Here is a 23917-nt window from a genome sequence, read left to right on the forward strand (position 1 = left end):
TGTACATAGCGCTCATCCCATCCCATTAGAGCGGGAATATCTGGACTAGAAGTGACAATGTTGAATACCCAGTCGTTAGCAAAGGTAGACAGCCAAAAACTAGGAAATGGCTTGTCAGCTACAATCTCGGCTGGTATTCCATCAACAGCAAATATGGGCTTGTTCATGGAAGAGTGAATATGTTGTAGCTATGCAGCTACAACATATTCACTTTTCTGTTTGAGCTGCCTCAACTAAAGAAAATTTTCGCCACTAAAGACAATGGCTAGCAGTTCCTTGTCTATTTGATCTAGTTCTGCTCTGAGAGCACTTGAGACATAGGCTATGTACTGACTATCTTGGGAGTAAAACATCACCTAGGCTAGCCTGAGATGAGTCTACTTGCAGTGTACTTGGCTGTTGGATACCGCGCTACCGTAGTACAGGCTGACCGGTGAGCTTTTATTTTAAAGTTTTCATGGCTGTCATGTTCAGGTCCCCAAAACTATTCTCCATGAGCATTGGGTACAGAACGAATTGGTTCAGTCAATATTGTCATTGCAGGGATGAACTCTCGGAGGAAATTGAGTGTCCCAAGCAATTTCTGTATCTCTTGCTTGCCAGTAGGGTTGGCATTTTCACTATAGCCTCTATCTTCTTAAAGTCGGGCTTGAATCTATTTGTCGAAACAATGTGGCAAAAATAAGTTATTTTTGTTTTGTTCAGCTGAACCTTGTCAGGATTGAACTTGATATTGTGCTTCCTTGCACACTCAGACGGCTTTCTGACAGTTTGGTCAAGATCTTGGTCTTTTCCATAAGCGACATTGTCATCAAAGCATAAGCCCACTTGTAAATGGCCAAATTTCTCTTCAACTCATTTTTCGAAAACTTCTGCGGCTGATGCAATGCCAAATGGTAGACCGCTGAAGAAAATTTTTCCAAATGGTGACCCAAACCCATTCAGCAGTCTACTGCCTTTGTTTAACTTAATGTGCCAGTACCCATGTTTCATATCAAACAAAGCAAACTTGGTCATTCCGGCAAACTTGTGGACTATGTCATCCAATGTTTGGTTTGTGGTGGACCACTCTCAGTACCGCTTTGTTGAGTTCTATTGGGTCTAAACGAATCCTGATTTTTCCATTTTTTTCAACAACCACCATACTGTTGACCAATTCCGTTGGTCAATCCACTCTCTATATAATTCCATTCATTTCCACCTTATTCAACTCTGCCTTGACCATTTCCATCATGGCCAGCGGTAATCTTCGCGTTCTGTTTTTGACCGGTTTCATGCTGAGATTAATCCTGACTGTGCGCTCCCGTTCAAAGCATCCCATACGTGAGAAACAATCGCAGTACTCATTAAGGAGGTCTTCTGTGCCTACAACATCCGTGCGCCGAACAAGACCAAAGTCAGCGCACGAGCCCAATCCCAAAATATGATGAAAGTTAGCATCAACTAGCTTAAACCACGCATTAGCTTGTGTGTTGCCTTGCTTTACAGAGAGTTGTGTTCTTGCTGCATTGTCTATCCTGTGACGTGTATATGACGTCAAACCAACAGAGCTAGGGTAGAGGTCAGCATTGAATCTCTGCTATTTCCCGAGGAAGAAAATTGGCCTCAGCACCAGTGTTGATCTTGAATGTCACTTCATGTTCATAGTTTTTGTCTGTGAGAATATAGCACGTAGCCCATGATCTCGATTGCTCATTTCTGTCTATCATACCCATGAAATAATCATCGAAAGCGGTTGCTTTGTTATTACTTGCACTTACATTACCAAGTTTTTTGTTAGCACAGGCTTTCCAAAAATGATTTTTTGTCCACACTTCCAACAGCTCTTGCCATAGGCTGGACATTTACATTTGACAACCTCAGATGTGCAGAATTTGCACTACAATTTTTGTGGTGCAGGAGTTGAAGGAGATTTCCAACTTTATCATGGGTAATTGCGTTAATCAACTTGTTAGAATTCATGCTATCCAACTGTGTTTTTGTCATTTCTGACGATCGTATGAGATTAATTGCACACACTAATGTGACCTCGGGACCCATGAGCAACTTTTCTCTGATTTTGGTATCTTTTATGCCAAAGGCACACCTATAGAGCATCATCATCTTCTTTCTCCAAATTCACACTTGGCTGTCTATGTTTGCATACGCTTTACAAACATTTTGGTGCCCTCAACCTCTGACTGTGTGAGAGACCAAACACATACCACTCATAAAGCCTATTACGTCTCGGGTTGAAGTATGCTTCAAACATTTCAAGTACATCATCATCATAATCAAGCTGATCCAGTACCTCCACAGCCTCTTTACTAATACAATGCCTGAGAATGACAATCTATCTTAAAGGTTGACTTGCAACAAAATTCATATTACAGTTATTTGATATCAAAAGATTCCCCATGTCTTACTCTGTTGTGTAGTAGGTGCCAAATATGTGGAAATGTGATTACAAGCTCTTAAAAGCTAAAAAACGAACAGTTAATCGCAGCCACATGAGACCGCCGTAGTTTGGATTCTCTTTCCAAAACGGCTCAAATGTGATGTAGTTGTGCAAGATGGTTTCTGTTTACACTTTCATGCAACCTTATTCGTCGAAATATTTTCACAAATATACTTCATGCATTCAATAAAACCATATCTATTGTTTTTACGCGTCTGTTTTATTGTTATCTTAATGCTGTCACTTTTAGCACTGATATCTTATAACTTACCGTTAAAATTCATTCGACTTTTTAACCTTACCTCGAAGGAGTACATATAATTGTCTAATAATCAAGACGAGCCTGTGGGTCACCTGCGATAATCGAAAAGTGCTGCAAAAATTGTTTGCGAAGTATTGGGTCACATGATCAGATTACGACTTAACGATTAGATCAAGTCGAAACAAAACTGTAAAGTAGTGAGCATCTATATCTGATACGGGGTCTTCGGTAAAACCCGAAGTGTTTGTCATAAACTAGTGCTACGATAAGTTTTATATTGAGCTTTTTACTGGCCTTTCAATTCACGTGAGAACATCACAACAAAACAATAACCAAACTGTCATGACTACGTCAGAGAAATAAACCGATTCCAATCTACGGCAGCTTTTTGTTTTTGAGCTTTTAAGAGCTTGTAATCACATTTCCATATATTTGACACCTACTACACAACAGAGTAAAACATGGTGAATCTTTTGATATCAAATAACTGTGATGTGAATTTTGTTGCAAGTCAACCTTTAACCAAATAGCGACATTGCCAGCAGGGAATTTTTTATCTTCCCCAGCAGGAGCAGCAACTAAGTTAATAGCAACCAAATAGTTTTTAGAGGCCCTCCTCCATTTCATTTACACTTCAGCCACATTGCTAGAGTCGACACACAACTCCCCAGGGGAGACAAGCCCAATGCATCCATGTAAGCTGTAGGAGCAAAATCACAGCCAATCTGTGAACTCCAAACACTGAACAATAAACTTCAGTCACTGGATATGCTCCAGCAACATACACCAGACTGAAATAATCAGTCACTACGAATAAACAATGACGGCTGTACGGTATATTACCAGCAGATTCCATTGGACAGATCTTACTGAGTCGTCGTCGTTGCAACGACGTTGGTCTATTCGGCGTGGGTCGCATCAACATGTGGGTCTACAGTATTCTTCTAAGACTATCACCGGCATACTACCGTCGTGTTATGTTTTAAAGGTTGACTCGCAACAAAATTCATATTACAGTTATTTGGTATTAAATGATTCACCATGTCTTACTCTGTTGTGTTGTAAGTGCCAAATATGTGGAAATGTGATTACAAGCTCTTAAAAGCTCAAAAACGAAAAGCCGCCGTAAATTGGAATCTCTTCATTTCGATGACGTAACCACGAAATTTGGTTATCGTCTTGTCACGTATGTTCTCACGTGAATTGAAAGGCCAATAAAAAGCTGAATATAAAACTTATTGTAGTACTAGTCTATGACAAACACTTCGGGTTTTACCGTAGACCCCGTATCAAATATAGATGCTCACTACTTTACAGCTTTGTTTCGGCCTGGTCTAATCGGCAAGTCGTAATCTGATCATGTGACCCAATACTTCGCAAATAATTTCTGCAGCACTTTTCGATTATCACAGGTGACCAACAGGCTCGTCATGATTATCAGACAATGATATGTACTCCTTCAAGCTAAGGCTAAAAGAGTAAACGAATTTTTAAGGTAAGTTATAGGATATCACTGCTAAAAGTGACAGCATTTACAATGATAATAAAATGGACGCGTAAGAACAATAGACATAGTTTTATTGAATGCGTGAAGTATATTTGTGAAAATATTTCGACGAATAAGGTTGCAAGAAAGTGTAAACGGAAACCATTTCTCACAACTACATCAAATTTGAGCCGTTTTTGAAAGGGAATCCAAACTACAGCGGCCTCGTGTGGCTGCGATTTTCTGTTCGTTTTTACCTTTTAAGAGCTTGTAATCACCTTTCCACATATTTTCACCTACAACACAACAGAGTAAGACATGGTGAATCTTTTCATATCAAATACCGGTAACGGTAATGTGAATTTTGTTGCAAGTCAACCTTTAATGATTACCAGTTGGTGTTATAGTTTGTTAGCACTCGATACACAGGTGTCCTTTAGCGGGATATTGCCGAATCCGAGGCCGGGCCGTAGTCTACACACACAAAAAACAACAAAGGTCCACGTAGTTATGAGCAAAAACATAAGTATCCACCCAAATATCTCACCAATCCGATGAGCAGCACACACAAAAACTAAACCAATCGACTGAGCCACCCATCATGTCAAAATATTCCAAGTTTCAAATCATGTCTTGCACAACTCACCTTATGGTTTCTCAAAACTTGTTCTAAAGTCCCTACTAATTTGAGACTGTCCGATTGCTGTTTTAGAAATGGTCGCCGCTAGCCTAGCCCAACATTCTAATTCAACATCTCAGTAACTATTGAGGCATTGCTGAGTGCTCCGGAACTATTTGATTCCCTCTTTTAGCAATGCCCCGATAGTTAGTGAGATGTTGAATCAGGACGTTAGGTTAGGCTAGCGGCGACCATTTCTACAACAGCAATCGGACAGTCTCAAATTAATAGGGACTTTGGTACAAGTTTTGAGAAACCATAAGGTGAGTTGTGCAAGACATGATTTGAAACTTGGAATATTTTGACATGATGGGTGGCTCTGTCGATTGGTTTAGTTTTTGTGTGTGCTGCTCATCGGATTGGTGAGATAATTGGGTGGATACTTATGTTTTTGCTCATAACTACGTGGACCTTGTTGTTTTTTGTGTGTGTAGACTACGGCCCGGCCTCAGCAATATCCCGCTAAAGGACACCTGTGATTCGATAAGTCTACTGTCAAGGGAGAAATTTGTTATTTAATAAATGTTTAAAACTGAATTAATAATTAATATATGAATAGTTTTGTTTTTTGTTATAATAATTGTTGTAATGATTATTTGATAAGTAAATAGTAATATAAAATGTATCGTTTTTGTGAGTTTCCTTTGAGTGAAACACTACAATGGTTCTATGTGTAATGGTTAGCCTCTGGACCTTGAGTTCAATTTTTCCCAAAACAAATTTTGACCGCAGACAAAGTGGCACTTCTGCCCTACAAAAATCAGACTTGCTATAAAGCAAAATTGAAATAACAACTCAATCAATGGAGATGGGCACTACTATAGTTATCCTTGCAATTTGTTTTGACAGTAAGGCGTTGCTGTAACAATGAGCCCAAGTATCAAGTATTATTGAGATTACGAGGCCTACTATCTCTTGTAGGCAACTGTCTGCAGGTAATTATCTTATAATTGACAATAACACGCCAGTGGTTTGTTTCTAAGCGTCTGTGAACTCTATTTTCCTCCAAAGGTCAAAATAACAATTACTCTGTCAAGGCTTACTAGCTCAAGCAAAAATAACAATATGCTTATATACGTAGCCCTATTTGTTATGGCCTTACTAGGTTCAATGAGTATGTATCTATTAGGCGTGCAGCGATAGCTCTTGCTGTCAGGGGGGCTGGATAAACTCTCTTCTCAGGGCTTTATGGCTTCCTGGCTTGCCACCTCTTTGGGTGAATCGTATCTGCTATGTATTTCCTTGGCAAGCTGTTTGCTGCCGGCTCCTTAGCTATCTTGGGCTTCTGTTAGTCTTCTCCTTTTTTGTGCCTCCCCTCTGCTGCCTGGCTCGCTGCCAGTTCCTCGCTGCCGGCTCCCCTCTGCTGCCTGGCTCGCTGCCGGCTTCTCGCTGCTTTCTCGTCGATTTTGCCCCTGTTTTATACTTGTCCTTGAGTCATTGCCAAAGGTCATTGGGTGGTTGTGGTTTTTGCATCATTTCTTGCATAATTTCTGTTTCAGATTCTCTGCGGTGAGCTAAAATTCCTTACTGTTTTTGGAATCTCATGATGACAAGCGAAAAATATTTCAAGTCCAGCAACAAATTGTACAAAACTGGCCATAACTCAAAAACTAATAGGAGTAGCATTGTGAAATTAATTTTGCAGTAATCCTTATTCTAAGACGCTACTAGTTAGCTAACTTATGTAAAGCAAGCAATATGTTATCATTTTATGTCATTCTTTTCACAGCCATTTCATCAATATTATTGCATAAAATACAATATCTTAGTTTATGAAAATTTATGCTATATTTTTCTACTACTATACAATACAACATTTTCTAGACCAAAACGATTTTATAAGCTATATCTAAATATACTAAATAAAGTGTTGTAAATAATTGTCTCGCTGATGACTGGTGGCTGATCTGGTGTATGCTGACTGCTACTTCGCTCCAACAAGTCATAAATCAAGCTGGCTCCTGTAATATTGGTGATGTACCTCTCCTTGCGCTTGACTCTCTGTAGAGTTGTTTGCCTCACTGAATAGTCATCAGCAATTGTTGTAGCCTGTTAGTCTTTTTCATATTAGGTGGTGTTGGTCAATAATAATCATGATTTGGTAGCAATTTTGTGCTGTTTTTCATTCATAAGCTTTTCATTATAATGATCAGACAACTCCCAATCCAACTGATGTACCATACATTCACATTGCATCAGCTGTGATGGTTGGACAACTCCCATGCTTGATATTTCTAGCAGCATAGCAATTGTCCTAGATTTTCATGTTTGCTTGTTGATGTAACGCAGCGCTTAGTGCAATGTTTTGCAGCAGTTGTGGTGTTCCGTGATCCCACAATTTATTATTTATTTTGACTTATTGGTCATCTATCGTTTCAAACCCTGACACTACGTAAAATGCCTGGCCAGCCCTAAACTAGTGATAGAGTATGGAAGAACGTTATTTTATGATTGTAGTCTTCACGCGCCTTTTTCGTCTGCTTTTTGTTGCGCATGTGCCGTTTGTTTCGGATTATAATTGCCGGCTAACATTGGTTTTCTAATTAGTTTCTCTATGTACGTCGCTAGTTGACAATGATACACATACCTGCCAACTCTCACGCATGGGGCGGGAGACTCACGCAACCACCCCAAAGAAAAATGAAAACACGTGAGAAATGCGTGAGATTTTTGCCCCAATTTCCACAACTTTATATATACTATCATTGATACATCAACTGCCCCAAAACTAAATCTCACGCATTGCCCCACTCTTGGGTTGGCAGGTCTGATGATACAACCATACCTGCCAACTCTCACGCATTAGGCGTGAGACTCACGCAATCACCCCAAAGAAAAAATGAAAATGCGTGAGAAATGCGTGAGATTTTTGCCCCAATTTCCACAATTTTATATATACTATCATTGATACATCAATTGCCCCAAAACCAAATCTCACGCATTGCCCCACTCTTAGGTTGGCAGGTCTGGATACAACACACGCATACATACAGATAGTAACGTCATTCAGATCACAAAACAAATCTTTATTTTTAGTTATACGTACTGGTTAGGTTACAAAATTGCTAGCAAGCTTATTCAATAAAATCTTTTAGATACGTTAAAAAATTTTTATGAAACGTGCTAGTAGTGCTATATGAATATGAAAATCTTCATGTAACGTTTTAATGTTAACACCAACCTGAAAAACCAAGAATGCAGCAACAAACTTCATCGTCAAGCTTTACCTAATTGAAGCTACACGTAACGACAGCATCACGTAACGGCAGACTGAAATCTAAGTTTAAAATCGGTTACAGTTTAAAGGTACCGTGCGTGACGTACATGACATGGCCGTACATGACATAGCCGTACATGACATGGCCGTACATGACATGGCCGTACATGACATGGCCGTACATGACATGGCCGTACATGACATGGCCGTACATGACATGGCCGTACATGACATGGGTCAGTCAAAATGTAAGGTTATTGTAAAGACAACTCCGAACCAGCCATAGTCCACTGTACTATACTATACGATCAAGGCAAAGATACGAAGCAACAAATATTTACCCATTTTCATTTCATAAATCTATGAAACGAAAGCACTTAGTGCTATTGTCAACCTTAACAGTTCGTAGGTCTACTCAACTTTTAGGCTTACTGTTAAAATAACTCCAAACTCTCAACTATTTGTCGTCAAACTAGCTAGAACTTGAAGGAAAATAGTTTCATGTATTTTAACAGGTCAAACGATTTTGAACATATGGCGCCACTGGGCTCATGATTATCCAAAAAAGACAGCGTTTAACAAGTAGACTAAAATAAAAGCCCCATCACAATTCACAAGGTATTTAGGGTAGTCACATTTTTGACAATGTTGGTTTTGTTGTATAGAAGTATTAATAAAAGCAAATAGCATAATAGAGAAACGTCTAACCATTGGATATATACGCAATATTACAATAAACATGACAACTAATACATCAGAGAACCAGCAAGAAGGACATTCATAATTTACTCATCTACAAGTGGATTAGAAACCTCTAGCAGAAGTAACTCATGAGGAAAAAGACACCAATTGGCCTGCCAAAAACTGCTAGAAAAGTTTAGATCTCTACTAGAAACAGCCAAAATAATTGGAGTTAGTCATCATTTCCAATCATTACACACTCATGACATACTTAAAACCAATTCATTCAATTGCTAACTTTTTACGACATAAAGAACAGAACCTGAGTGCCTAAACACCTCACAGACTAACAGAGATATCTGTAAAAGAAAATCGCTCCGATGACTGAGCCACTCTCTTTTTCAAGGGCCTGCTGAGGCTCCCTCTTCTCTTTTGCTTGCTAAGGCGCATTCCTCTGCCTTTGGAGCCTCCCTCACTCTTCCCTGTGTCTGCGGAACCTTTATCTTTTCCCTACTCACGGAGTCTCCTTCTCTATCACCAGCCGAGGTTCTTCTACTATCTGCCACTTCACTATCTCAACTGCCGAGCCTCTATATTAAAAGATTGTCATGACTCTCGTTGGACTGTTAAGACTCTCAGCCGTACAAAATCCAGCAACCAACATGGACAATGGTTCTAATAAGGGTGTAACTTTTATGGGCTATTTTGATCTTGTCATTAATATTATTGTTTAGAAATTTGTTATTGGTGTATTTCAAATGTTTAACTTACAGAATAAAGAAGTATCTTTTACTGGAAAATATCTGCATTGCTTATAATAGCTTAACACCTTCGCCGGTACATGAACCAGTAATAATCAAATTAGTTTCCACAAGCTAAGCAAAAGTGCACAGACTAAACAGACACCAAATGGCAAAGCAAATTCAACACTGATGTTGCGTGTGGATTTGGATTAGTTATGCATAACGTACTTTCTCCATAGCCACCTATGACAGTGTTTTATGTTAATAATATTTCATGTTAATAATAAGAAAATAGATTTTTAATTGCCATCCTTCAATAAAGAAACATCGACTTTATATTGTGAATAAATATAGCTTTTTAGGCAAGACAAATAACTCTTGGCAATACATGAAAAATTCTGAGGTAAGTTTTTGCCTATTCGATCAACTACAATATGAACTCATGAACAGCTCTTGGTTAGCAAGATTAATATAAGAGGTCTGGACACAAAATCAATGTAAGAAAATTTACTTGATTGGCGAGCGTATGAACTGACACGACATGCACAGCATATTCTGCTCAAGAGAAGACAACTAACAGAAGAACATTCTTAGTAGCAAACACGCTTATATAAAGCTATTGCAACTTTGCTTATAAATATAAAGTCAACAAAAATAGAAACTATTTATTCTATTCTTGCTCAGTATTTTAAATATATCCTAGGTAAATGACATAGTAACACTAGTATCAGGAATTTCCTTTATTAATAGATAATATTTTAGGCTGTGAGTGTTTGAAGGATGGTGCTCCATGTAAGGTCTTGGCTCTTGATAGGAAACTCTTTACCATCTGCTTGACTACTTCATCAAAAAACAATTGAGCGAGAGAGGAGTGGAGGGCAGACCGAAATTCAAAACTGACTGAAAAGTCCAGAACACACGACTGAACGTTAGGCAGCCCTGGACTGAAACGCCAGACTGTCACCAAGTGGTTGAAGAGTCTACCATCCGTGCATACAGACTTTACCAAGTTGGGTTTGACTAATGTAAGAGCTGAGGTATACTTTTCTTGTAAAGGAGGAAATCCTGCAAAATCAAAGACCCTGAGGTTAAAATCTCAAATAGTAAATTGTGGAGATTAAGACAAACTGATGGCATGATAATTACACCTAAAACTTATAAAATGAACCACTAAACCAAACCTATTTTGAGTGCCGCTTTGGCGTAGCCAGGTGTTCTCTCCGTTACTTCGCTGCCTACACACCAGGGCACAAAGTCTTTGTACTCGTCTACATCTGCAACTATCTACAATGATGTAGAGTGACCAAGCATGTAGGCCTACACACACAGTCAAAGTATGGATCTATATTCATCAAATAAAGAATGAACTAAAAAGACGTTACCAAAGTCACAGCTAAATACAAAATGATGAAAGACCTAGAATTGTTGAATCATTAAAAATATGAATGGCAATCACTATAACAAAGTGAAAACTTGAAACACTAACAATTACTGGTAGAATTAATTTCATACTTCTAAAGCATCTGCCATACTATCACCTCTTTTCCATGTTCTATTTGAAACCATGTAGTAATCCATCACTTATTGTTACCCGTTTCATTTCCTAGAAATAGCGACGAGCGCATTAAACAATGGTTCTTAAAGATGTAGTTGCGTCAAAAATGAAATTAGGACCCATAAAAGGCTAAAACATCAGCTACAATTTGATGCCATTTTTGTCTTTGTAGACCAACCCTGTCCAGAGATATATGCGTTTGAATGAGGCCCTCTTTTAAAAAGCTCACGTTCCAGCGGGTGCCTATTTCGTGACGTCACAAGCAAGGTATCTGAAACGAAACCACGAGCAATAAATATGAGGTCGATTCGTTAGCCAATCATGCGTGCGAAATTTTTATATAGGCCGTAATAAATGTTATCACTCGTAAAACGCGTTGTCTGTGATCTCGAAGATTCTCATCGTTAGAGAATTCATTCTCGTCGTTACTGATTCAACGCGTTTCAACAATTACTAAGTTATACATAGTTTTAAAATGGCTTCAAGTTCGAGCGACCGCTACTCAGAGTTATCTGAGCAACTTTTAGTAAAAGATTAGAGTAGACAGCCTATGGCCAAAGCTGACAGGCGTCAGCAGCGTTTTGCTGCAGAAGAAGACAGAATGGAGGTAAATTAACTTAGAGTCTTCTATACTTTAGTAAATGTAATATTTTTTATAGTCATAAATACATATACTAATTAATAAAATGATAATTCTTTGCTATCTCCAATCATCGTTTCATAGCTTATCTGCCGTTTTACCTAGCTATAATATTTTTTTCGAATTTTCTTTGGTAAATTAGAGTCATGATTACAAATTATTTTCACTCGTAGGAAGTGGGTAAAATCGATTGATCATTGCAAATCTTTAATTTCCAGAACCAAAGCTTCGAATCGTTGGCTTGGCGTACTTGTGCCTTTATTAAATGTTTATTCGTTTTTAAAATTACACTCGCAATCTATTTAACTCCCAATTTGGAAGCTGTCAATAGATACGCTTTAGAATGACATATCTATGAATGACATATTTATTGCATCTACTTTGTTTACATTTACTTGTTTTACTGATTACAGAATGTTTATGTCGTCCCACCAGCCGAAGAAGCTTTGTCAGTGTGGAAACTGCCATAAAGGAGAAAGCGAGACTTGAATGCGTGCTGGATGATGTTTTGTTTGAGTTTGTTGCAGTAGATGAATTTGTCTTATTGTATCAGCTAATACTATGTGAGTGGCCACGACTTGATGAATATTTTTAATAAAAGCTTTATGCCGAGATGAAAATATTTTTGCTTGTAAAAATTATATAATAAAATAATATTGTTGAAGATAATGCAAAACATGATTTGCAGAATATTGTAGTGAATCGGATATGGTATATGGGTGTCCGCAGAACTGGAGAATGTGAGTTCAAATCCAGTTTGCAGCAGACTTCTCATCCTTAAAACTCTATCCCTGTCTATATTCTTTTCAAAGAGGTGGCTTGCTAGTAGTAAGAAACTAGTACGTAGGCAATAGGTAATAGGCGACATAATGTGGGCGGGGCTTATGGGAGGCTGTATATCGTTTATATGGGTAGCTGCAGAACTGTGCTGATACAAAGACCGCGTTCTACATAAAGTGACTTGACAGAATTACCGTAGACCGGTAGAATTGGTAGTCGGTACCCAAATGTTTACACAACATTTGGAGAAAGTGAGTAGAACAAATTTTCAATTTTCGTTATTTGAGGCCTTTTAAACATTCATAATAATGCATCTGTAGCAGGATTTAAAATTTTATTCTAACCAACATGAGCAAATACAAAATAAGATATATGCCAATAGAGCCGCGTAAGACTAGACTTTTATCGCAAATAGCCGATGTGAATACGAGAGATAGAGACAGGTTGCCAAACGCGTGACATCATTTTTGGCGAGGCTGGGCACGTTTTTGTGGCCTGAGCGTTTTTACGGCGATCAGATTTTTTCGGTTTTAATCTTCAAATATCTTGGCAATGCGATCGCGTAACACAACAAACAACATATCAACTGATAGAGAAAAAAAAAGCTTTCTTTTAAGATCAACTTACATTTTGACGCAACTACATCTTTAACATGGGCCCTAGAAGTTAAGTGAAGCAGTTTCAGGGGTTCAGTAAAGGCCTCTCAAAGGCAACAGCAGAAATCACACTGATTTGCAATGGCATGTCTTGATAAAAAGATATGTAATTTGTTGTAAAATCATGCATTGTATTGGTTTTGTTATTTGAACACAGTCATGTGAATGCAGTTTATTTTGTTTACCAGTTAAACATACTCAAGTCATATTTTATTTTTCAATAAAGAAGAGTTTGGTGAATAAGAACATAAAACTGGTCGGGTTCAGTACATCCAACAAGGTTAAGAACTGCCATAGAAAGGTGTCACTACTTACTTCGTACATTTGCTCCATCGAGTAGCCTAAAAGTCGTCGCTCCGAGTATGACTGCTGTTTACTCTGTACTCCGAAAGGATTGCCTAATGTCATAAAACTCCTACTCAACAAAGTGAGAACAGTACGTGAGCTGATGCATATGTTAGAGGAAGAACTGCATCTTTGTGGGAAGTAAGTAGAGGGTTGATTGCAACTGTGACGATAAAAGTAACTTGTGTGCTTCTTGATTGGTTGACAGAAAGCAGGAGAAGTGACACAGACAGTCCTGTAGGCCACCCGTCTTTTCATAAATGTACTACTACATTTTCTACAGAGAGCCATCACCTGCAACACACAATCAGCCTTCACTGTGAAGTATTCATTTCTTTAAATATTGCCATTTGTAAAAAGAGATGAATCTACCAGTTGCCATGTGTAGAAAACTCAACTAAAAGGCCAGAGAGTTTGACTAGCGAATACATTTTTATTTCTATGTAGCTCAGAACTCAGCCTTTTGAGGATGAAAATTTATCTGCAAAGCTGATTTCATACAGCTAGATTCACAATAAAGACCGCAACTGTCGACATTTTTTTACTTCCTATTATTTCAATCAACTAAGTGCTTATGAGGTTGTATTTTTGTATTACAGTAGGCGCTCCTACAATGTAAATAATCCGTTTCAGAAACGGTTACGTTATAAGGATTTTATGTTATAAGAACATCAAAATACATGTAAAATGGCTAATCTGTTCCAAAATCTTTCCAAACTCACCAATATGGCCATACAAAAAGGAAAAACTTGACTTTTTTAATTTGTTGGCTGTAATTTAACTGCAGTATTATTGGCTTGCATTAACAGCTATTTTTTTTCTGATCAATCTCACCAGTTTTATAGACCATGATTGCGGTAATTTTAATATAAGTTTATGGGGAGCGAACATCTTTGACGTTCATTCACAACGATTTGCTTACTTTTTTTCTAAACAGCAGAGTTTATTCTGTAAAGTAAATGTAATAATCAATATCTTGTGCATCTACAATAAAGCAAAACAACAAAAATATTTTTAACTTGTTGCATTTTTTTAAGTTCAGCATTCAGACACTGGATCCACACGGAGCAAGGCAAGTTGAGCTATTTTACAATATAATATAAGGCAGTTGCTGAGTCCTACAATTTGGAAGTTATAGACTTATTTTAAAACTTATGTATTCAAGTCTTGGATCATATTTAATCTATTAACTTTTTCTCTTGTTTTACTGATTTTTGTTTGATTCATTTTGTTCCAACTACGCTTAATATTTTGTGACTGGTTGTTCTTTGACAAAATCTGTCTTTATTAAAAATAGAACATTGTGAACTTTGCTGAAACAGTTCAATTATTGAGCTGGTAGGCTACCCCACAAGTTTTGTCTTGGGGGTAATTCGCAAGGTCAATGAACTTTCATGCAACTATGTCGATGCATCAAAATCATAACTGAATGTCTTGAGTTTGGGTTGTTGGTATTTGAAATCATGACATTACGCAATAGAACTAGGGTTTGCTTTTTAATATTGGTGGAGTAAATGACAATCAGCGCGCACCCTCAAACAGCTTCACCGATGTATCAGAGGCAAATTTTTAACAGTTTTATCAGGGATTTATGACTGATAGCAAATTTTTAGGGTAATTGTTCAAATAATGGTTTACAACTTTTTGAGACAATGTCAGAATGTCAAAATGGTTATGACATCAATACGACATAAATAAAAAATAGTTTTACTTTAATGATGGTGAAAACAGCCCAATTAATAAAAATAGACACTTACAAACTTCAAACAACACTCACGCAATGGAGGTATATATACTAGAATGGTATCTGGTTATAATGGTGTCTGGTGGTAGCCATGGTAGAATGCATGTTTAAAATTTAATTGCTCAGCAAGAACACCATGCCAAAGGTACACTTTTATATTGAAGCACATGTCATATTTCTACTTGGAATATGATATGTAAGGGCAATGCAAGTATCTTTACTAATATGACAACCAATTGCACAATCTTCCAAAAATAGGCCAATGGCTCATAGAAAATGCTAAAACGCTGTAACTTTTCTTAAAAAGTGCCAGAACAAGCTTTTTAATAGCAAGTCTAGCGATACCCAACAGCAGTTATGCCGCATGTATTAGCTTCCAGGCTATAATAGTTGAGCTAAGATTAGAATGACTTTCAAGTTATTAGTTAAGAGCAATGACTTGAGTAAGCGCCCACTGAACTAACAATAGATCGTTATTTGAATGAAGCAGGTAAGTCAGTTAATTGCCTTCTATGTTAGCTTCTCTGTAGGTCTTGATGTTGCTGTCAACGTCCAAAAGGGCAATATTGTTTTAAATAATATTATTGTGACAAATGTCTGACCCGGAATATCCTAAACAACTCTGAAGCTAACAAAAACAGTTAAATATCCAAGAAATTAGAAAATCCATTACACGACTTTGGAACGTCATATATTTACCAGTAGGTTTTTGTCTATGACACATGTTGACAGTTTAGCTGTTACTGGTAGTACATGTTAACTCATTACATTGTGAATTTATCAAGCCCACTGAACCATAGTTCAACATTATTATAGAAAAACAGAACTACAACCTCCTTAGTTGACTAGCCTCATACTAGGCTACGCATACAAAATCTCATATAACAAACATCGAAATGAATTATGTGATCCATACAGCAAATCTGTTCTCATCTCACTTCCCAACCAAACTAAAACAACTGACATACCGTAAAACCTCTATTTGAATGCCGTGGCCTGTATTTTTCTAACCTTCCCCTATAGTGGCAGTTTATTGATGGTGACATTCAAATAGAGGGTGACGCCTTATTTTTAATTAGCTCGTCAAATTTTACAAAGATAAATTTAACTCTTTTACAGAATAAGCGATGCTAATGTCGCCTATACTTTGCACTCTCCTTTGGACAGAACAACATTAATGTCGTCGGCCTCAGCATTTTTGCTAAGCGATTTTTCGATATACACATGTACGTCAAAGTATCAGACCTAGTTAAACAAAGAACTAATTTGAGTAAACATATTAGCTGGATACGGTTATTTATTATTTCGATAGTGTCACTTTTAAAGAAAAAAATAAAGCTTTTAAGTAAGTAAACAGACTTCGATATGCTATACTAAGTTGTACGGTGTTCTTGAGGAGTATTCTCATTGTCCATCAAATCGCTTTCAAGTCTTCAGGTAAAATAGTAAACAACATTATGAAACTGAAAAACTGAAACATTAGAATCTGATAGCAATGGGTCGGATTTAGACCTTAATGACTTGGAATCAAAAAATAGTTCTGATGATTGTGACGATCGATCTTCTCATGTACACCGTGACTAAAACCATGGCAACCACTACTGGCAACAACCAAAGAATTGATTGTTATTGCTGTAACCGAGTTATTATTAGTACATTTTGTGACTCTATTATTAAGAACTTTCTATTATGGGTTCATAAGATCAAATAATGTCAAAGTGGCAGTCGAATAGAGATGGTGAAAATGTGGTATAGAGGGGTAGAGAAACCCATAGTAATTATCTAATGCAAACACTCCTGGTAAAAACCATCAAAATTTTATATATGTATGTACTGTACATATTTAAAATTGCAACAAAATAGAATGTTAATTTTAGTAACTATAGTTACCTACAGTAACTTTAGTGCATTTAGTGGTTATGATCTGTAATAAAATGTAACATGACAGTGTACTATGTGCAGTACGTACTGTAGAGAGTTCTTACCTTCGAGACAGACGTATAACATAAATGTTGAATTTAACTTAAATGAATTTAGCATACTAAACACATATTTGAAGCTAAGTTTTATTATGTATTTTACTAAACCAAACTTCAACTTTGTCATCAGTTAAAATTTAATCACCTATCTGTTTTCGGTTTCATTTTCACTATAACGTATAATGCTGAACTGAGAGAGGGGCGTGATTACATGTTTGAATTGCCCGCTCTTAGCTTTAGCGGTGTCGTTCTATGTTAGTCACATTACTAAAGAAGAATAAATTCGACTCGCTTGATCGAAGATAAACATGGCCATTTTTCATTTCCCTGTTCTTCACAAATAAAATATATACCACAACCCATCGAGCACATATCAACATAATACAAATACAGTGAAACATGGATAACTCGCCCTCGGATATAGCGAACACATGGTTAACTCAAATGGATTTGCTTGGTCCGTTCCCACGCAATGATAAATGGCTCTATATAACTCGAACTCAACACTGTTAATTCGAACGGTTTTTTGCCCAACGGCTACCGAAACGGTTGCTATCGCTTTAGAAAATCACTTTATTCCAAGCCATAGAGGTAAACCTCAACTTTTTGTAATTCATAAGCGTCGTTATTACCTCCATCGGCAAAATATTTTTGTCAACGACTTTTCTAAAGGTTTGGTGAAATTTGATTTATACTGCTATACGATGAATAGCACGGGCTAGCCGGGTCACGCGAGCAAAGATTTTCGCCACGCACATACAAAACAAAAACAGCATGCTGTTCTTGTTTTGTATTTGCGTGGCGAAAATCCTTGAGTGCGTGACCCGGCTAGCCCGTGATGAATAGTTTTCCGACATTGATTCCGTGTTGAATCAATGTCGGAATGTTGAATGTTTAGAACGTCTTAAAAATTGTTGTAATTAAACGTATACGTTGTCTTAGCTAAAAAAAACTATTCATCGTTTGACCTAAACACAGAACATGTGTGTACATTCAATAAGTATCCATTCAAAAGGCGTGAGTGATATACAGTGTACCGTAAAACCTCGTAAAACCTCGTAAAACTTTTAATTGAACTGCCTCGGAGTGTTGCTCTTAACGAATCCCAGGTAAAGTAAGGTAATCTTTGCATAAACTTCAAGAAAAATCGGCAAAATTGATCGTGGGTAAAACGCTCAAAAGAAAAAGATGTCTTTTCTTTTGAGCATTTCAGCAACGATCAAGTTTTGCCAATGTCAATCTAAAAAACGTCCTGGCAATAACATCACCTCAAACAACAAACCAATCTCAAGTGATAGAAAAATCTCTATAATTTTTGATAAAAACGTTTTAAACTTTACATTTGAAGCATTTAATTTGAAACGAGCCATTTGTGCTTTTGATTTACATTATAGTTTGTATATGTACATGTATCTACTAATAAATAAGTAAATACATGGACTTGTGACAGTGCTCTGATAACTTGAACGCTCTGATAATTCGAACACTTTTGCTCGGTCCCTTGAAGTTTGAGTTATCCGAGTTTCACTGTACTATCAAAAAAATCTCATAATCAGATGTCTGAAATAGACTTACAATAGCAAATGTAATAGTCATAAATAATAGAGGCTTTGAATTTATGAAGTACCGTAATATATCTGTGTGAATTTGGCCGGCAATTTTAAACAAAATTGAAAGTGACTATCTGGTTCAAAGGGTTAGATGATTTACCGCTCCGAAAAATGTTTTGACGTAACTGTATTGATTAATGTTTTAGTTTACAGCAAAATAACATAGCTTACATTACCAACTTTTTATTGTTACAATGTCTTTATATCTGTACTTTTCGAAGGATGTCAAAAATATTGTTGTTTTTGTTTAAACTGTGTCAAACATTGTCACTACATGTTTGAACTCTAACAGCAAGTATAAGCAAAGTATCGGTAAAGCACTTATCAAGATGCAACCATTTTGACTGTTCAGGCAATGATAATCTGTATAAAATACAATTGGGAAAGTTCTGTTAATGTACAGAAGATCACCCTGGCGATACCACATGTGATTCAGCAACTAATGTGTTAACTGGCTATTTTATTAGATTTTATCATTTTTGAAATCAGGATGCTGTGAACTAGTAATTAACTGTGTGAAGTTTTTGTTTTTGCTTATAGATTTTGCAGAATTACAAAATAATTTTAGCACAAAAAAACTGTTATTTCAGTCATGTAGAATTCCAAGGTCTTCCATTATTGGTTAAATGTTCCATTATCGGTTAAATGGAAGCTGAAATTTCGATACAGTACAAATTTTTGACGCTATAAAATAACTTTGTATTACATAAACAGGTAATGATATTAGGGATATATTACATAGACCCATTATGGTATTTAATCATGTCTTAAATAGATATCGTAAAACCTGTAATTGAACACCACCTTTAATTGAGTACTACTAAAACAGGGTTAGAAAATAGAGTGCCCACTTTAATTGAATGCCACTTCTATTTGAACACCACTTCTATTTGACTGATACTAATTGACATTCTTAATCTCTACGAGCCCATAATAGCAAGTGATCAGTAGAAAAGTGTCCACAAAACCGAGCTAATAATGACTAGATTACATCAATTGATAACAATTAATTTGTTCCTTGTTTCTGTTCGAATCTAAGTGCGTTTTGAAACCCCCAAGTCTTTAGGTTTGTTCTCGTAAAAACTTTGATTGCAATTAGTAACTGCATCAGGCTAATAGTAGTTCTTTTTCAAGACAGTCTTAACACTTCGATATATATGGCAAAATATTTTTGCATTTATGATGGAAGACGTGCTACTATGTCTTTTGAGGCTAACATTTTATGGTTGTTTTGATTACATGCGGTTTCTCTTTATTTGCGCTAGTAATTTCTATTCAAAATGACATCAGGTAAAAATTTTGCTCCGCTAAAAAATTGTTTGGACACTAATATTAATTAGCTCAGCTGTGCAGAAGATGGGTTGAGGCCAGAAGAAATTATGGAAAGTATTGAACGAGCAGAAGAACATGAAATGATTCCAAACAGAAGCAAAAATCAGAACGCAACTGCTGGAGCAAACGATGCTAATACTTTTATTTTATAAGTGTAAATATTTGTTTCAAAATGTTAATTTTTGTTGCTGCATGTCTTATAATTATTGTTGGTTTATATCGTTTGTTCTTGAATATATGTGTGAAGCATTTGATAAATTATTATTATAATAGAACTTACAAAACTTGCAGATTTATAGCATATTATTTGATGGCATGATTGCGGTAACCTGAACTCAGCTTTCAGTTGATCGACGCTCATAACTCCTGTTTATTGCACATAAAAAGCTAGTTTTGGCTGCAAACATATTGACTAGTGCAATGAGTTTTTATGCACTTTGTTAAAGCATATGTATATTTCTCAAAGTTGGTCGTGTGTGTCTGTCATTGTGCGTGCCCAGCTATAGCTATTAAAACCTGAAGATTAAAAATTCACATTTTGATGGATTTCAACTCACTTTTTATTAAGGCACTTTACCACTGAGCTATATAAGGCATATTGAACAAAGTCGTTATCATATCCAGTATACACATGCTAAATGACGTATTATCTGAAACTCTGAATTCTATTAACTCTATGAAACATGACGCTTTTTCGCGTCTTCCTGAACTACTAATTTCAGTTTTCCCCAAGATTCAATTGCTATATCGCAATCAATCCAATTCTTTTCACGCGGACAATTGCATTACCTCTGTAGAAAAAGCTTCGACATTCTCTTTTCGTTCGGTCAGACAAAGACAGTAAAATATCTCATTGTTACATCTGTAGCAGTATCGAGAGGTAACAGTATCGTCAGATTCAATGTTATGATGGATAGCTTCTGGTGGAACAGTAACCGTTTTTTAACCTTAGTAACCCACTTGAGTAATTGTTATTATGAATTCAACATATTCAGGATTTTAATTTTGTTTTCTCAGTTCTTATTAATATCATTACCGAATCATTTTTTATTGTAATCGTAGCAAAACAGATTTCATTTAGCTATCACTTGCTAATTATTCCACATTTACATTTAAACCTTCTTATAGTTGTTTTACTTCTTTTTAATTTATTAGACTTTCACAAAACATTTTCCTTTAGATATTGAGTTTGAAAGTTAGAATGGCAAATGTTGTTAGATGTTAAATGCAAATCAACTTTCTGTCCAAAGACTTTTTTATTTCCTGGGCAGCGCTGGGTAGTACAGCTAGTGTAGTTGCAAAATGAAAAATTTAAAAAGAAATAAAAAACTTCAAAGCTCCAACAAACTGCAGCGCCGCCTAGGATCATCGTACGTAAATTGTAAGCAATAGGTATCAACTGGTAGAGACATGTATCAGCTTCATCCGCATATTTATTTCAAGGTCTAGGACCACTTTGAGTTGATTTAGCAAATTTCTTGCATTCAAAAGAGTTAATGTCGCACCGTCTGAAGGAGAGTACAAACCAGAATCGACATTTGATTCACCCGTGAAAGGGTTAAATTTACCTTCTCATCATTTTGACAAGGTGTTTAAAAAGTACAACGCCACCCTTTATTTGAACGTCACCTTTAATAAAGCGCCACTCTAAGAGAAAGGTTGAAAAATAGAAAGCCATGACGATCAAACAAAGGTTTTACTGCAGATGCGTTTAAGACCGATTTTTGCACACCACATGCATATGTAAACACAATTTTAATGGTGGCAGATATCTAACGTTCAACACATATTTTGTGAGCTACAACTTTCAATGCTACTAGATAGGCAATTCATGGTTTCCAGTGAGTAGACATTATTCTATTTAATAAAATCATTGTAGAACTGGTGCAGTTCAGTCAGACGAAGCAACAGATTTTCTATAGTACTTTGAAGCATTGTAATGCATACCATATCAGGTTTTTTTTCTTTCCAGTGTAGGCAACTGCTGATACAATTTTAGGCCATATAACAAATAAGCTCTAAAGAAGGTTCAAATCATAATCTATCGCTAGCAAACAGTCTGTCGTTTTAACAAGTAATGCAGCAAATACTACCATCATCGACTGAAACTAAATGCTTGTAAAACCACACAAACAGACACATGCAAAAGTTGATTAAAACATTCATACAATTCTCTTCTCAAGTGTTTGCTGTTGCACCATGAAAATGATCAACCGTCAATGTTAGTGCAACACCAGCAAACTGACAAAGAACAACACAATAAATCTGCAGAAACTTGCGCAGTTTAAACAACGGCTGCCAATACAAGACTTTCGTATGTTTCATTTTACCACTAAAATATTATTTCAATTTAGGTTTTTAGGTTATTGTTTAGGTATACAAATTTAAAAAAAAGCTATAGATGTTGGAAACCTGATAGATGTTCCAAGTCACAACTATCAACGTACCTACAAATTTTAACTGACCATGAGTGAAGATTCATACAAACGCGCTGCTTGCAGTATGCTGTAGCTCTTTTCGTGCATTTTAAACGTGACAAAATTTATACAATTTTAGTGTCCTGCTGTATGTAAGTATTAGCATCACCAGATACTCTAGGAGAGATTTGCAATATTACAACAAATATAACACCTGGTACATCAGAGGCCCTTCCAGAAATATACAGTTATCATACACCCATCCTGGTAAGGCTCTTTGCCTTCCACCTGCTAACCTCTTTTCCTCTGCCTGCTAAGGCTCTTTCCCATCGTCTGCTAAAACTTTTTCTCACTGTCTTATAAGGCTCTTTCCCTCCGTCGATAGGCTCTTTTCCTCCGTCTGCTGAAGGTTTTCCCTTTGTCGGCAGAGGCTTTTTCCCTCCGTCTGCTGATGATCTTTTCCTCCGGATGCTAAAGCTCTTTCCCTCCGTCTGCTAAGGCGCTTTTTCTTCCGCCTGTCAAGGCTCTTTCCTTTCTGCCCGCTGAGGCGCTGAGGCTCTCTCTTCGTCTGCTGAGGCTCTTTCTATTTTACCTGTTGTGCTTTTCTACTTAAAGACTATCACGACGTTCGTTGGACCGTTGATACTCCGTGCGGAAGTGAGCGAACGAACATAAACGACAATTTGAGTAAAGGTGTAACATCCATTGGCTATTTCAACTAACCTTTTGTCATTAGTATTATTGTTTTATAATTTTGCTGGTTGTACATTTTTATTGTTTAAGTTATAGAATAAAAAATTATTCTACTAATAAATATCCATATTGCCCCTAATAGCTTAACAGCTTCACTAATACCTGAACCAGTAATAATCAAATTAGTTCACACAAGCTAAGCAAAAGTGCACAAACTAATCATAATAGAATAAGACGACAAAGCGAATTCAACACTGGTGTATGTGTGAATTCGGATTAACTGTGTATAACATAATTTCAATCTCAAACCCCACACACCAATACCATAGGCAGCATAGTGTGCCTGTGAACGGCAAGTGGGACGAGGAGCTTCTCTGCAGGAGTAAATATGGTCATATCAAAACCAAAATTATTATTCAACCATTTATTACCAGACATATAGTGAATTATAGCTTATTTCCGTAATATTAACGCGAGCTATTGCTCTAGTCTTTTATATTTGCGTACTGGTAGCTAAATACGTACAGTATATTTCCACTCTGGAAGCCAGTGGCCCGATTTCTAACCTTGAACGCCAAGATGCAACTCCAATTTACGTCTCTCTCGAATTATGTAGGCAAAATAATTCGGTAATGAAGATCTCAGTTGAAACCTAGCGGAG

At 36.7% G+C, this 23917-nt stretch overlaps 1 protein-coding gene across 2 annotated transcripts; it reads right to left on the bottom strand.

Annotated features, from left to right (window-relative positions):
* Positions 1–9808: 9808 nt before the first annotated feature.
* On the bottom strand, positions 9809–23835 carry LOC137387267 (coenzyme Q-binding protein COQ10 homolog B, mitochondrial-like). Of its 2 annotated transcripts, none has more exons than XM_068073613.1 (4): positions 23782–23835; positions 13452–13775; positions 10687–10789; positions 9809–10570 (listed from the first exon to the last, which is right to left on the bottom strand). In XM_068073613.1, exons 2-4 carry the CDS (start codon positions 13770–13772, stop codon positions 10233–10235), a joined length of 762 nt encoding a protein of 253 aa, XP_067929714.1. In that variant the 5' UTR covers positions 13773–13775; positions 23782–23835; the 3' UTR covers positions 9809–10232. The 2 variants fall into 2 exon arrangements, with proteins under 2 accessions (XP_067929714.1, XP_067929715.1); XM_068073614.1 differs by lacking the exon at positions 23782–23835 and adding an exon at positions 23688–23741.
* Positions 23836–23917: the final 82 nt, after the last annotated feature.

The sequence above is a fragment of the Watersipora subatra genome, chromosome 2 (assembly GCF_963576615.1).
Source record: "Watersipora subatra chromosome 2, tzWatSuba1.1, whole genome shotgun sequence".
NCBI classification, from domain to species: domain Eukaryota; kingdom Metazoa; phylum Bryozoa; class Gymnolaemata; order Cheilostomatida; family Watersiporidae; genus Watersipora; species Watersipora subatra.